The following is a 15,842-nucleotide window of genomic DNA, read 5'->3' as shown; positions in this document are numbered from 1 at the left end:
GTGTGAATATATGAACTCCAAAGGGAAGAAACCACCATTTGGAAACTTTGGGAGGTTTGTCAGAAGGACAAGCAGAGAATGCGTGCTTGCTAACATGAAGAAACATAATCCGGCTTAAGCAAAGGATAACTTTTTGAGGCACTTTCGGAGCAAAGGTTTATGAATTGGGCAATACATATAAATAACAAGCCAATGGTTATAGAAATGAATTGAAGATAAGGCGTGATTACCTACTAATAAATACTTGGTCATGGCTGATTTCTGCAACGAAGATGGTGCGCTTTTGTGGATTTAAAAGTTAGAATTCATGCATGATGCATTCAGTATATATGTCCTAATGGTGCATTGGTACTAATATTTTGTTTGCAGGAGTTTCAAGATCCATTTCAGAAACTCCCCCTACTCATTACACTCTCAAGATTCAGTCACTATCTCTGCTAAAAAAGAACAATATTGAGAAATACAGTTCCCCTTATTTTGAAGCTGGCGGCTATAAATGGTGCAACTTTATCACTAGTGGAATCTAATTAATATTACTAGTCTCTTAAATTTTAAATTGTATCAAATAATTGGATGTGCAGGAAGTTGGTGTTTCATCCAAAAGGAAACAAAAACAAGAATGCAGAAGGGAAGCACGTTTCTATATATCTGATGATGGCGGAGGCAAGCTCACTTGTCCCTCAGGTTGGGAGGTCCATGCTCTTTTTCGCCTCTTTTTGCTTGATGAGAACAAGGAAAAAGGGTCAAATATACCCCTCTACTTTCATATATTATCTATACTTAACCTCTGTTATACTATCAGGCCAAATCTACCCTTACCGTTATACTATCGGGCCAAATTTAACCCTACAATCAGCAAGCTTTTAAAAATATCCTTTGATCTGTTAACTAATCCAAAATCTTCCAAATTTCTTTTATTTGAATCACTTGTTGTTCTTCTTGGTCCACTATTTTTGAAATAATTGGCATTTACCTGCTTTCTGAATTAGAGAGAAAAATATTAAATAATACAATCGAATAAACAAAGTATAGTAAATTGAAAATCTAAATTAGGTAGCTTTTCTAAATTCTAAAAGTATTTACAACATCCCAATTTTAATGAATTCGTTGTACCAAATGTATGGAGACTTTACAAGTCTTAGTGATTGAAGTTGAAGTTCCTCGGAGACTTTACATTGTCTAATTCAACTTTGATTTAATTAAATGTCTACACATTGTGCACTCTTAAGTTAGTCGATCGAACTCTATACTAACTAGGTAATGACAAAATATATTTGAATATACATGTATATACATGATGATCAACTGCATATAATATACAATAAATAGACCCACTAAATTCTACGGTGTGTATATGATTGAAAAATAAATAAAATTTTAAACCAATTTTATTTATTACAAAAAGAGAAATGGGTGTATTGGTAATTAAAAAATATTATGAATAATTTGTATAGTCTAGTAACTTTAACATTTACATCAATAGTAATTTTTGAAAATAATGGAGCAAGAAGAATTACAAGTAATTTAAATAAAAAGAATTTAGGATATTTTGGATTACTTAACAGATCAAGGGGTATTTTTAAATGTTTGCTGATTGTAAGGGTAAATTTGGCCCGATAGTATAACGGTAGGGGTAAATTTGACCAAATAGTATAACAGAGGTTAAATATAGATAATATATAAAAGTAGAGAGGTATATTTGGCCCTTTTCTCTCAAAACAATGACGATTACTTGGTGCTCCAAGGTCACTGCTCTTACATCTCCTTAATTTCTTTTTTTAAGTAGGATCTTATAACGAAGGAGAAAGAATCAAGCTATGTCTGCTGTACATTTCTGCTTAATTACAACAACAGATAGGACAGTTCAAAAAGGAAGAAGATTCCATGCAATGAAGGTGGAATGGGGATTTGATCGATTCATAAGTCAAGAAGATTTCAACAATCAAGCAAATGGGTATGTTGTGGATGACATATGTGTCTTAGGAGCAGAGGTTTATGTATGTCAAGAAAAGTTCAAAAGTAGAGGCGACTGTTTGTCCATGGTTAAAGACCCCATTAGCTATAAGCACGCCTGGAAGATCGACAAGTTCTCTTCTCTCACTGCGGATTGTGAAGACTCCAAGACCTTCATGCAAGGAGAACATAAATAGTACTCGCTTCCTTACTCAAGCTGTCTAACTCAATATAACTGTTAGTCCTGGTACCTGAAATGTAAGGGATTCAAAAAAAATACAAGAATGACATACCTGTGATTCGAAGCTGCAATATACAATTTTTGAATCACTTTTGAAACTACACTAAAAGCTAGCTAGCTTCCCATCTGTCAAGGGGTTCAAAAACTTATACATGCACAAAAGGAGGTCATTGTATTCTATCTGTACAGTATAGTTCAATTACTGACAATGGATGTCATGTGATTGGTATGTATGTATAAATTAAAACAGGAAGATACAGGTATACCCCAAGGGAGGAAGATACAGGTACACCCCAAGGGAAAAGGGAGGGGTACAGGCAGCCATCTATCACTATACTTGGCATTGGCAGAACCAAGCAGCTTATCTCAGGGTAGTCAAATATATGCAGAATTTACATTGCGTATCCTTGATCAAATCAATGCAAATAATTACTTCGGCAAAGGTAACAGTACTTCTACGGTATTATTTTATATATAAACGAAATGATGTCAGATGTTGAAAAGATGGTAGCATTCATATATATCATCATTTTCATGTGTACTACTTTTGGTTGCAGCCAATTATTGGTTCAGTGGATCACATACGTTCTGTGGATGGCCAAGATTTATATCGATTGGGTACTTCAGTTTGCCTGGGGCTGGTTTTCTGGTCAAAGACACCTGTGTTATAGAAGCTGAAGTCACTGTGCATGGGGCTACTACTAATAATATAATGCTCTAATTAGTAAGTCTGATAATCACACCAATTTAATGTACTACTAATGTTTAGTATTTGAACCATTTCTGTGTTCTTGTTGTATCTATTACTATTGGTTTAAAGAGAGGAAAATGATGCTTTAATTCCGTCTTCTTTGTCTTAACTTAAGCTAGTGCATTTCTTAGTGATCAAGGAAGACCCTCAGAACTAAAAGTAGAATTAATCAACAACATAATTGTTTTCTCTTATTAAGTGAATTGTTAAGCTTTACATAAATTATATTAAAACAAAATGGAACCTTAGAATTCATTTAGAAATAGAATAGGAAATATGAAACATATCACATGGTACTGGTGTATTTGTTAATTGGTAGTTGATGGCCGTTGTTGCCTTCATTGGCGTTCAATTTGGTAGGAAAGGGTTATTAGCACTTAGCAACATAGGGGCATTTTTTTTCCTATTATATTATGATATAATTTTGTTATGGACAATATGAAAAAGAAAACGGATAATTTAAGAGACCTCCCTCCAAGTTTCGCCTTATCACACTGACCTCCCTTATGGTTTACAATATTACGTCTACCTCTCTTATTTTGATTTTCTTCTAACCATTCTTTAAACTTGTTTAAAATAAATATAAATAGATATAAATATAATACAATTTGACAGATTTGCCCTTTTAATGTTAATTTCTTTCAATTAGAGAAATTACTTTGAATTTAATTACTCGAGTGTTAGAGAAAGTTTGATTTTTCTTGTCATCAAAATGGTCCTTGAAAACAACATAAGAACTAATGAAACCGACGTAGCCCCTATTTTATTTGGATATGTTTGGAATATTTTTGAAAAATAAAATAAATAAAATGGCAAGAGACTAATGTCGAATATTAATAACGTAGCTTCGTAAATATTGTCACCAACTCTGGCCTTTTGTCATGAGCATATTATATATTTGCAAGTCAAGCTACTGGGATACCGTGACTACCTCATTCCATATATATTTTACAAATTGGATAACCTTCTTCAGTAATAACAATAAAATATATATTAGTAGTTTTGTTACATAGAATAAATTAAAAGCTTAACAATTATAGTCTATTTGTAGTTTAAAATATCATCTCGTTACTAAAAGGAAATATACAGGTAGGGGTGTATATAGGTTGGGTTGGTTCGTATTTTTCAATATTAAAAAGGGCAGATCGGTCAAATTATATTTTATTTATATTTATTTTAAATGAGTTTAAAGAATGGTTACAAAAAAATCAAAATAAGGGAGATAAGCGTAATATTGTAAATCACAAGGGAGATTAGTGTGATAGGGCGAAACCTGGAGGGAGTTCTCTCAAATTATCCGAAAAGAATATGAAGGTAAGCGTATTATTAAAATTTACAAACTAAGAATGTGTTAGGAACCAAACTTCTGAGAAGTTACACGCATTTCTTTCAAACTTTTATTAACTTTAAATAATAATTTTATAGCCACAAAGGAAAACTTCAAAAAGTATCTTGCATCTGTTACACAACTGAGAGGGAGTTTCTTCTCTTTGGGAGAAGGTGTATCTTCCATGTCCCATTTAAAGGTTTCCTTGTATCTAATGAATTTCAACAGTACTATTTTTGGCAACACAAACAATATTTTCACCGCCGAATAAAAAAAGACAAATTAGTAAAAGATATTCCTTTTGTTTCAAAAAGATTGACACTATTTTCTTATTTGTCCATTTTAAAAAAAATTGGCATCTTTCACTACTTACTTAATAGGAAGCATTTATAGTCACACAAATGCTATGACATGTTTCGGATCACATGTTAAAGTGTTATATCCATGCAAATGCTATGACTTATTTAAGAGCACATATCTCAAATGTCTTCCCTTTATTAAAGTTTGAGCCAAGTCAAACTATGACACTCTTTTATAAAGGGAGGGAGTAAGAAAGAGAGAACAACAACAACAAAAAATCCGGTGTAAAATCTCACAAGTGTGGTTTGGGGAGGGTAGTGAGTACACAACCTTACCCCTACATTGTGCAGATAGAGAGGCTATTTCCGATAGACCTTTGGCTCCAAGCAAGTATGCAAAAATCATAACAGTATAGAGAAGAAATATGATAGTGGAAAAGTCAACAAAGCAGCAATAAAACAAGATACTAGAACAACAAAAATAGATGGTTGTAATTAGTTATGTTGCTCGGATTCTCCAAAAGTGTTTGTCGCAACCGTATCGGATTCTCCAAAAATGCACTAAATTTGGACGATCCGACACGCATCCAACTACATTTTTGAAGAGTTCGAGTAACATAGTTAGGTAGTAATAAAATACAAAGAATAAGGAAATACTAGAATAACACTACTACTACTAGAATGAAAGGAAAGACGCTCAACTGTCTATTAGCCTTCTACCCTAATTTTTACCCTTCACACCCACTTACCAGTGGTCATGTCCTCGGTAAGCTAAAAATGCACCATATCATGTATAATCATATCTCTTCAATACTTATTCGGCCTACCTCTACCTCTTCTCATGCCCACCATCGTCAATCTCTGCACCTCCTCACTAGGGTATTCGGGCATCTCCTCCTTACATGTCCAAACCATCTCAACCTCACTTCTCAAGTCTTATCCACGACGGAGGCAACACCTACCTTTCCCCGAGATCCATTATAATGAACATAGTACAAGGCTCCAAAAACTTATAAGTACTGGCAGAGCAAAACCAGCTTGAACTTCAAATAGCAAGTATTGTTAACATAGCAGTTCAATATTGGGAGAAAAGGACACTCTAGATGCCAAAAGTTAGAAATCAAAAATATCAATAGAAAACAAAATCTTTATTTCAATTTTAAGTATACCAGAATCAACCATCAAATCTACAGTTGACAGAGCAACAAGTTTTTTGGGCATGCCTAGGTCACCTCTTAACTTCATAAACTCAATGATAGTGGACAGTTATCAGTTTCAGAAAGACAGCTAGATGATCTTAGCAATCCAAGTTATTCTTTTTTTTTTTTTTTGAGTTCAGAGATATTGGATGTAGCCTGGATGCTCCAATGCATTGTTAAGAGATTTTGCATACTTATCTCTCTGTCGGGTCTTTCGTTCGCTAGAAAACGATCTCCATTTTCCTAAAGTCCTCTGCCTTTGCACAAGCATAAATAATATAATTGAATAATGAAGTGTTTTTCAGGAATCTCCAATTTCCCAGCTAACTGGACAGTGTCGATCATCTTATGAAAAATGCCTGCATTTGCATATCCTCTGACGAGACAACAAAAGGTCTTAGTGTTAGCTTTCATCCCTTGAGCACGCATTTGATCAAAGGTGCATTCCATATGCTTCATCACCTGCATCTGAGAATGCCTCAATGACATTATTGTATGTTGATGTTGTCCATGGAAACGACAGTTTATGCATGTACTCGATTATTGATGACATTTTATCATACATCTTTTTCTTCCCATAAGCACCAATGAGGATACTAAATGTCCTCGACTATGGCTCCATCCCAAAACTACGGAATTTCTCATACCATCTCTCCATCATTTCAATTTTCCCCTTGTTGCCAAATATGCTCAGGATAGTGTTCATAGCCCATACATCAGGTTTGCTGTCAGCACTCTCTACCATCCCTAAAAGCACTTTCTCCATTTCTGCATACTTGCCTGCTCTACCATAACCACTCAAGACTATATTTTGAGTGACAGTATTAGGATTATGGAATGATCAACAATTTGTTCATAACGGGACAACCAAATCAAACCGGCTAGCGTCCACACATGCCTTGATTAATATACTGCAAGAATAAACATCTGGCTGACAATGAGGGAGCTCAATCATCCTGTGAAGAAAAACAAAATGCCTTGTCAAGTATGTTGATTCTACTATAAGCACCAATCAACGCCGTAAACAATTTTGATGTGGGTTCCATTCCCTCTTCAATCATTGAATCAAAAAGTTGCTGAGCCTGCCCTGGTTGTCCACAGCTTCCAAGAAGATCAAGGAGCCTCATGTAAGTGCCTTCGTTTGGTTGATAAAAAGGCTGCTTCTTTAACATCTCAAATACCTAGAGGTAAAAAAAACTTTAGGATTGGAAGTATATAGAAAAATAAAATATTGTTAAAACTTGTATAAATTTACCAAGGAGGTTAGGTGAATGCCAGAACCTAAGTATCAATAGAATGCAAGGATGGGACTACTCCATTTGTGGGAAGTATACTGGTTGAATAAAGAGAAAAAAGAAAGGGTACAAAAATTGGGAGGAAGGAGTATACTTTACTGGTCGCCCAACCCTAAAAAGAGAAAAAGAATTATTTATGATGTAACAATTGAGTAGCCAATACTATGAAGAACCAATTTGTACCTTCAGGGAATGTTGCCATTGCTTTTTTCGATGAAATCAGAGAGAGTTTCAGCAACAGTATTGACCCAAGCAGTGACGTCATTCTTTCTATCCAATTTCTTAATATTCTTGATAGGGTACTCCTCCCCATATTCCTGTTAAGTTTAGAATTTTAATAATGATCAATATCCATAAAGAAGTCTTGACTAATGTTATATTAGTATATGCAGATTCTATAAAAGGAAGGAGCAACTCATAAGGGCAAGAATATTTGTGATTAAATATTTTATGGAATTGATTATGAAGAAATAAGATATCCGGAATGAAAATAATCCAGAAACAAAGTGAAGAAATATAATAGGAGACAATTTGAGTGCTGTCACTTTCTTTTTATAAAGCATGAAGCATGACAATTTGAGTGAAAGACAATTTGAGTGTTGCCCCTTTCTTTAATAAAAGCATGGAGCATGAAGCACTCCTTGAAAATATTAATCTACCCCACCAAATGGAGACAATTTGAAGTGATGTTCATTTCCTAAATAAAGCGTGGAGCCGTGGAGCATCTCGGCATGGAACAAGAGCACTCCTTGGATTAATTAATCCAGCCCATCACTCTTGAAGGAATCAAAGACATCTTTCTGGAATCAAAGATCAGTAACATACTGTGGGCATCAAAAATAATACTCAGTTATAAGAACACAGGCGAACTCAAGAATCAAATACGCAGCCTTCTATACAATTGTCTATCCAACTACAAGTTCTTTGTTCTACTCTTAACAAGCATTGAGATTTACTTTTAGTAGATTTACTGTGTACACAAAAGAGTGAAGAGAGACAGAAAAATATTAGAGAGGCAGTATCTCCTTAGAGGTTATGTCATTATTCAATACTTTGGTGAGCGAGTAAAAATCAAAGAGTCATCGTTGGTGAGCGTGTTAAAACCAACCCTTGTTCGTTGTTGGTGAGCGAGTGAAAACCAACCTTGTAAATGTTGCTGGTGAACGTTGAAAATCATAGAAGTTGTACTCAACTCATTTCACAAAGAGATCAAGAGATAACATCCTTACAACCCAAGGAGACTGGAGTAGGATACCATATTGGTTCCGAACTAGTATAAAATTCCTGGTGTCATTTACCTTACTGCTTTCATATGTTATTACTGCTTGTTGAGATTAGTATTTGAGTGAATCAAAGTACTAATAGTATTTTACAGTCTGTCTCCGCATCAGTCGATTAAGAGCATACCATAGTCGACTAGAAATTTTTAACAGGCTACAATTCACCCCCCCCCCTCTTGTACTTTCAATTGGTATCAGAGCAGGTCTCACATCTTTATTTTTTGCTTAACAACAAGTGAGAAAAGATCCATGGCATGTCATCAAATTACTGGAACCATACTTCAAGAGGGATACTTAACAAAAAGGCCACCGTACTTCAACAGTCAATACTATAGCCATTGCAAGGAAAGAATGAAGGTTTATGTTCAATCAATACATTATCTAGCCTGGCTAGTTATTCAGAATGGACCTAGACCTATTCCAAAAAATAGTGATGGAAGGAAGCTTGAAAAAGGGGTATCCATATTTGACTACACAAGAGAGTAGTTGGATATATCCAAATAAATGCTAGAGCAATCAACATGCTCTATTGTGCAATTAGTGAAGAAGAATATAAGAATATATCCACTTGTGAGACTGCTAAAGATATATGGGACAGATTGAAAAATATCCATGGAGACACCAACAAAGTTAAGAAAATCGAATCCAAGTCAATTCTTGAAGAATCTAAAAAGGTGAAGATCGAGAAGACTTGGCAGTGATACCCAAGACAAGAAAAAAGAAGAGTAGAAAGAAGCAGAATAAAAAATTTCAATCCATCCAGAATCATCACAAGAGCCACAAGAATGAGGTTCAACAAAAAGAGAATGTATGCTACTACAAATGTGGTAAATCCGGACACATGAAATTAAAGTATTCTAACTTCAAGAAGAAGAATCATAGAATCTCAACTTGGAACGACGAGAATGAATCTGAAGAAGAAAATGATCATGAAAGAATAGAGAACATATGTTTCATGGCAATGAAAAAAATTGACAAGGTATGTCCTGCTCTTATTACGTATTGCGATAAATATGATGAATTGCAGGAAAATATTGAATTGGTTCTCAACGACCTTGAGAAAGTTCTTAAGGAATATAATAAGTTGAGAAAAGAGAAAAAGAATTGGGAGATCCAACTTGAAGAATATAACAAGTTGATAAGTGAAAAGAAAGACTTGGATATTCAGCTTGAAGAATATCAGTTGGAGAACAACTTACTTCAAGAAAAAAATTTTGAGCTTCGCAAACAAATAAGTAGCTTGCACAAATTTTTCAGCCACTACTTTGATCTATCAAAGTCGTCTCCTTGGCTTAACAACTATCAGTCGACTGAAAAGGGATCTACTGGTAAATGTCCTACCTTAAACAAGTTGACTGAGGGAAGCCCCAAGTCAACTAATAAGGCAGCTGCAGGTAAACACTTTTCTTCTCATATTACATGCCACTACTGTGGTAATTTTGGACATAAAGTATTTGCATGCAATTATACAAAAACTTATGGCAGATCAAAATATGTTTGAAGAGTTAAATAGGTATATGCATCTCCAATTACACCAGCTACTAACCCTCAAGGACCCAAAAAGATTTGGGTACCAAAAATAAATTAATTTATTTTGCAGGAATTCTGAGTCCAACCATAAAAAGGAATAAATGATATTTTGCATAACGACTGGTCCAGAAACATGCTTAAAGATGCTTCAAAGTTTACACATACTCTATAAAGGATGAAGAAACCATTACACGTGCTGGTAAAACTTGAGTGACTGGTATCATTAAAATTTATCCAAGTTTCTTTTGATGAATTATAAAGTGATGCGTATCTAGTTATTTTTTAAAGTGCAATATGATAAGTATATATTTCTTGAGTCAACTATCTGCATTATTCTATAATTATATTTGGTGTTATTTTTATCCTTGACTTAGAGATGTTAAATAGCACAAATGTATGTCTTGCATGAACCATGCCATTTGTATCAACATTAGGATAAACAAGCATACATACATTTTTTATGTCGTCATGTGCTTAAAATTTTTAAAAAAGGAGATTTACTTTGATATTCATTACTTCTTTCAAATTCAAGAAGGTTGTTTTAACCTTAAGGAAAATAACTTATGCACATGTGGAGATACTTGACCATTCCTATAACTCAAAAGTTTAGAAGATACATGTGTATGTTTCTATTGATGTTTTTGCCTAGGCTATATTCCTTAATAAGAAAATAATGTATTTGATCATAGATGTGAGTTATAGTATTTGTTTGACATTTTTTTGTGGCATACATGATTTCTCACACATTTAGTTTGGGGCCTAAATTGAATGCAGAATTGAAAAGAAAGCATCATTTTTTGTATAAATTGCTATCATTAGCTTATATGTGCCTTAATAATTTTTGGATCTTATCGTGAATGAAATTCTATCTGAGCTATGAGAAGGAAGATAAATTAAATTTTGGTTATCTTGTTCCCTTTGGTTGTAACTGTCTTGGTAAGACTCTTGGTATATTCCTTATTCATTACTACTTTCGATTTTATGAAATTCAGAATATTAATTGTAGAGAAATCTCAACATGTGCGATTTCTTTACACTAATACTTTTTTAAGAAAACTGTGAATAAGTATGGAGAACTTTCAGTGGATGGCTAGCAATAAACAAGATAACGACACATCCATGCCAGTAAAATTAGACAAACATGAAGAAGCATTAAGCGATGAATGATGGATTCTAGCTATGCAAGATCTACTGAACAAAGCTGAAAGAATAAAAAATGTGAAAATCTATTATCAAGCAAAGGAGCTGCAATCATGGATATCTAACAAGAAACTTGATTAGATTGGTCATAGGAACACCTATGTATCCATCGACTACTTTGGATGAAGACAAAAATGGTAAGAGTGTTGATGTATCGAGGTATGATTGACTCACTACTCTATTTTACAGCTAGTTGACCAGATATTATGTTTAGTGTTTGCAAATGTGCTAGATATCAGTCAGCTCCTAAAGAACCTCAGTTGACTGTTGTTAAACGTATTATCAGATAGGGACAGTTGACTATGGCTTATGGTATGAAAGTTTAGAAAATTTCAATCTCAAAGGCTTTTCAGATGTAAATATAAACTTGATAGAAAAAGCACAAGTGGAACGTGCCAATTACTTAGAAAATCTCTCATAACCTGGCACAACAAGAAACAAAGTTGTGTGGCCTTATCCACCACAGAGGCTGAATATTTGGCAGTAGGAAACTATTGCACACAAGTACTTTGGATCATGCATCAACTGTTAGATTAAGATTTATGTCTTAATTTTGTTCCTATTATGTGTGACAATACTAGTGCAATTTGTTTATCAAAAAACTCTGTGCATCATTCTAGGACTAAGCAAATTGAGATCAAACATCATTTTATACGTGATCATGTTGCTAAAGGAGATATTGTGTTAGAATTTTTTAATACTGAAAATTAGTTAGCGGATATTTTTACAAAACCTTTGCTTGAAGAAAGATTTTGCTTCCTTCAGAATAAAATTGGCATTTGTACAATTCCCTCATAACTATGTTTAATGTTTTCTATAATTACTTTTATTCATTTTCATATACATTGTAGCCCAAGGTTTCACAACAAAAAGGATTATTTTTTCATGGAGAGTTTTGTTAGAATGTTATTTTCCATGTGCATATTACAAAGTTTGTAAATTGTCTCTATATGGATGTTGAAATACTTTTTAAATGGTTTGAAAATAGCAGAACTTTATTCTTTCACCTTTCTCTGGAGTTAAAAGTTTTTGAACCACATTTTTGTGATCAAGACTCGTTATCATTTAAAAGAATTTTATGATTATCATTTGACAATTCTTTTTTAACTATGCACTTAAGATCATAATTTTTTGTAATACTAACTAAAAGCATGACAAGCTTTAAGCCTCTGAAAGATGATCGGTTTGGAAATGAGTATGATGGAGAATTAACCTTTATCTTCACATTCCAAATAATATGAAGTAAAGAGAAAATTAGTAAGTCCACCGATTCAATAAAGTATCAAGGTATGATCAACTTTATATTGCATTTCAAAAGATTTTTGGTTGACTTCTAAATTGTGGCTTATTGTATATCTCAAGGTTGGAAGCTTAAGTTGAAAAGGTTGACCGGATGTTGACTTATGTGTAAATGGCCCCAGAATGGAGTTTTGATGGTTTCGATAGCTCCGTTGGGTGATTTCAGTCTTAGGAGTCTGTCCGGATAGTGATGTGGAGGCCCGTGGTTGATTTAGGCTTGAAATGGCAAAAGTTAAAAAATTAGAAGTTTCAGAAATTGAGAAGTTTGACCGAGAGTTGAATTTTTGGTTACCGGGCTCGAATTTTAGTTTCGGTAGTTGGAATAGGTCTGTTGTGTTATTTATGTCTTGTACACAAAATTTGAGGTCAATCGGACTTGATTTGATAGGTTTCGTCCTCGATTGTAGAAGTTAAAATTTCTTAGTTTCTGTTAGGTCTGAATTGAGGTGCGATTCGTGTTTTTGATGTTGTTTGATGTGACTTGAGGCCTCGACTAAGTTCGTATCATAATTTAGGACTTTTTTGTATATTTGGTTGCGATCCCGGGGGCCTCCGGTGGAGTTCGGATGGTTAACGGATCGAAGTTTGAAATTGAAGGATTGCTGATGTGCACCAGGTCTGGCGCGATCGCACCTGTGATGGAATTGGTCGCAGGTGCGTTACCACAGAAGCGATGTGAGGAGCACAGAAGCGGCCTGGAAAGGGGTGTGCAGTGGTTGCAGGTGCGAGGGTATTTCCGTACCTGCGTGGTCGCAGATGCGACGTATGGGCGCAGAAGCGGAGCTCAGTGAGGAGGCTATGTAGCGCAAGTGTGGAGGAAGTTCCATAGAAGGGGACTCGCATCTGCACATGTGTGATAGTAGAAGCGAAGGCAGGGACCTTCAGGTATAACCGCATAAGCGGAGGAAGTGTCCACACCTGCGAGACCGCAGATGCGGTTAAGTGGGTAGCAGGTGCGAAAGCACTTGCAGTGTTAAATCCGAAGGGTTTCGTGATTTTTCTCATTTTGGACTTTGCAAACTCGGACCAAGGCGACTTTTGAGAGGGATTTCGAAGGGTTTCTTGAGGTAATTCACTTGTGATTATTTTTATTCAATACTTTTGTTTCCCCATTGAATTTCCCACCTAGTTTGTGTGTTTTTGAAGTGGAATTTTGGGAGTTTGGGAGTTTGAGAGTAGGGATATGGAGAGTTAAATTTGGGGATTTGACTGATGATTTGGTGTTGGAATTTGGCAAATTTGGTATGGTTGGACTCGTGGTTGAATGGGCTTCCGAATTTTATAACTTTTATTGGATTTTGAGACGTGGGCTCAGGGGTCGACTTTTGAGTTGACTTTTTGACTTTTGATTAAGAACTTAGTATTTTCATATGGAATTGATTCCTTTAGCATGTGTTGATTGTATCGAATTATTTGTGGCTAGATTCGAGGCATTCAGAGGCCGATTCGACAGACAACGACTTATTGGAGTAAAGATTCGCACGATTTGAGGTAAGTAACACTTCTAAACTTGATTCTGAGGGTATGAAACCCCGAGTTACGTGTATGTAATTGGTGTTGAGGTGACACACATGCTAGGTGACAGGCGTGTGGGTGTGCACCATAGTAGTTGTAATGTAGTCGATTCCATGGAACTGTGTAGCTATCTTATCTGAACATTTTTACTGTACTCTATGTGCTAGAGCACTTGAGCTATGATTTATGCTAGAAAACATGCTTAGGCTATATGCTGGTACTATCGGGACCCACAGTGGTCGATCTTTGATGTTGAGTTATTTGCTTAATTGTTGTTATGTACTCAGTCTCATTCATCATTGCATATCATATCTCAGTCTCTGTATATATTGTCACATCTTGTATCATTGATTTGGGTTGCTTAGCATGAGTGTTGTGAGCCTGAGAGAATGGAGAGATTGACGATTGAGTGAGGCCGAGGGCCTGGTTGTGAGTTATATTTTTGGGATTGGGTTATACACTGCAGCAGACTTTATTGATTCACGCCAGTATTTGGCTTATTATAGCGATTGGGCTGGATCTTCCCCTCCGGAGTCTGCATACCCATAATGAGCGCAATTGCTATTGATTCATTTACATTGGGGTGGATCTACCCTGGATTTATTTGCATTGGGATGGATCTGCCTCGAATTTATTTGAATTTGGGCTGGATCTGTCATGTACAGTGCTGAGTGATTGAGTGTGATGAGTGAGAATTGAGGTAGTCAAGTTGAGTACTACGAGAGTGTGAGTGCGCGAGGCTTTCATTTTGTTTCATCACATACGATATGCATATTGGAATGTAGATATAGAGATGTCATATTCCTCCTATCATTCAGACTTGACATATTTTATCCGTTCTTAGTTTAATTGCTAAACCTGGAAGCATGTCTAAATCCTTGTACTGTTACCTACAGATTATGAATTTCTGAGTTATTACTGTCATATTTTCCGTAAATTTTCTTACTGCTAATTCTGTATATGGGCTATAATGTTTGAGCTCGTCACTACTTTCAGTCTAAAGGTTAGATTTGTTACTTATTGAGTTGGTTGTACTCACGCTACACCCTGCACTTCGTGTGCAGATTCAGGTGTTTCCGAGCACAGTGGTTGCTGATTCTCAGAGTTCAGTCATTCAGAGATTATCGAGGTTGCTGCCCTAGCGTCCGTAGACCTTGACTCTCCTCCCCTATCCCTCAGTTTTACTTATTCAGTTTCAGTTTTTCTTAGTCAGTGTTCCAGACTTTGTATTTGTATAGATGCTTATGTACTCAGTGACACTCTGCTTTTGGGAAACTTCTGTATCGAGTTGTGACGGTATTATCTAGTTTTATGAGATTTTCACTTACTTAAACCTATTTTTTTGTATATTTTAAATTTGGAAGTGTTGGTAAGTCTGAGTAGTTAGCTTGCCTAGTATCATGATAAGCGCTATCACGACAGGTTGAGTTTTGGGTCGTGACAAGTTGGTATCAGAGCCTAGGTTATATAGGTCTCACGAGTCATGAGCGGGCTTATTAGAGTTTTGGGGATCGGTACGGAGACGTCTGTACTTATCTTCGAGAGGTTGTCGAACCCTTCGGAAAACTTCACATTCTTGTATTCTTGTCGTGCAAATTTGTTGATTCCAGGAACTAAACTTCCATTATTTTATTATCTCACAGATGTTGAGGACACATTCTACCGGACCGGACGGACAGCCACCAGTGCCACTGGCTAGGGCCACGAGAGGTCAGGGTCACGGTAGGGGCCGAGGTGCAGCTCGTACAACAGCTAGAGCAGCGCCTACAGATCCACCAGTTACTCCAACTCAGGAGCAGGTTCCAGATGTGGTTCAGCCAGTGGGGCCAGCCCAGGCACCAACTGTGCCCATTGTGATTATGGCCTACAGGAGGCTTTGGCTCAGATATTTACCATATGCACTAGTCTTGCTCAGTCAATTTCTGTCCAGACCACGCCAATCACCTCTCAGGC

The 15,842-nt window shown here is 35.8% G+C and overlaps 1 protein-coding gene and 1 pseudogene across 2 annotated transcripts; one reads left to right on the top strand and one right to left on the bottom strand.

Annotated features, from left to right (window-relative positions):
* The first annotated feature begins 203 nt into the window (after positions 1–203).
* On the top strand, positions 204–2,157 carry LOC107816787 (ubiquitin C-terminal hydrolase 12-like). Of its 2 annotated transcripts, none has more exons than XM_016642535.2 (4): positions 204–275; positions 370–499; positions 582–684; positions 1,787–2,157. In XM_016642535.2, the coding sequence occupies exons 1-4, from the start codon at positions 251–253 to the stop codon at positions 1,856–1,858; spliced, it is 330 nt and encodes a 109-aa protein (XP_016498021.1). In that variant the 5' UTR covers positions 204–250; the 3' UTR covers positions 1,859–2,157. The 2 variants fall into 2 exon arrangements, with proteins under 2 accessions (XP_016498021.1, XP_075086474.1); XM_075230373.1 differs by having other exon boundaries at positions 1,784–1,804.
* A 3,179-nt stretch (positions 2,158–5,336) lies between these two features.
* LOC107816785 (pentatricopeptide repeat-containing protein At3g06430, chloroplastic-like) lies at positions 5,337–7,024 on the bottom strand (annotated as a pseudogene).
* Between the last annotated feature and the right edge of the window lie 8,818 nt (positions 7,025–15,842).

This window comes from Nicotiana tabacum, chromosome 14 (genome assembly GCF_000715075.1).
Source record: "Nicotiana tabacum cultivar K326 chromosome 14, ASM71507v2, whole genome shotgun sequence".
NCBI classification, from domain to species: Eukaryota; Viridiplantae; Streptophyta; class Magnoliopsida; order Solanales; family Solanaceae; genus Nicotiana; species Nicotiana tabacum.
The sequence above is the reverse complement of the archived record's forward strand: the minus strand, read 5'-3'. Positions and strand labels throughout refer to the sequence as shown.

Bases quoted from the DNA above. Each gene is read 5' to 3' on its own strand.
- LOC107816787 (XM_016642535.2), top strand. From the start codon at position 251: ATGGCTGATTTCTGCAACGAAGATG. The intron at 276-369 runs GTGCGCTTTTGT...TTTTGTTTGCAG, and splicing joins TGATTTCTGCAACGAAGATG to GAGTTTCAAGATCCATTTCA. The intron at 685-1,786 runs GTTGGGAGGTCC...TTTTTTAAGTAG, and splicing joins CAAGCTCACTTGTCCCTCAG to GATCTTATAACGAAGGAGAA.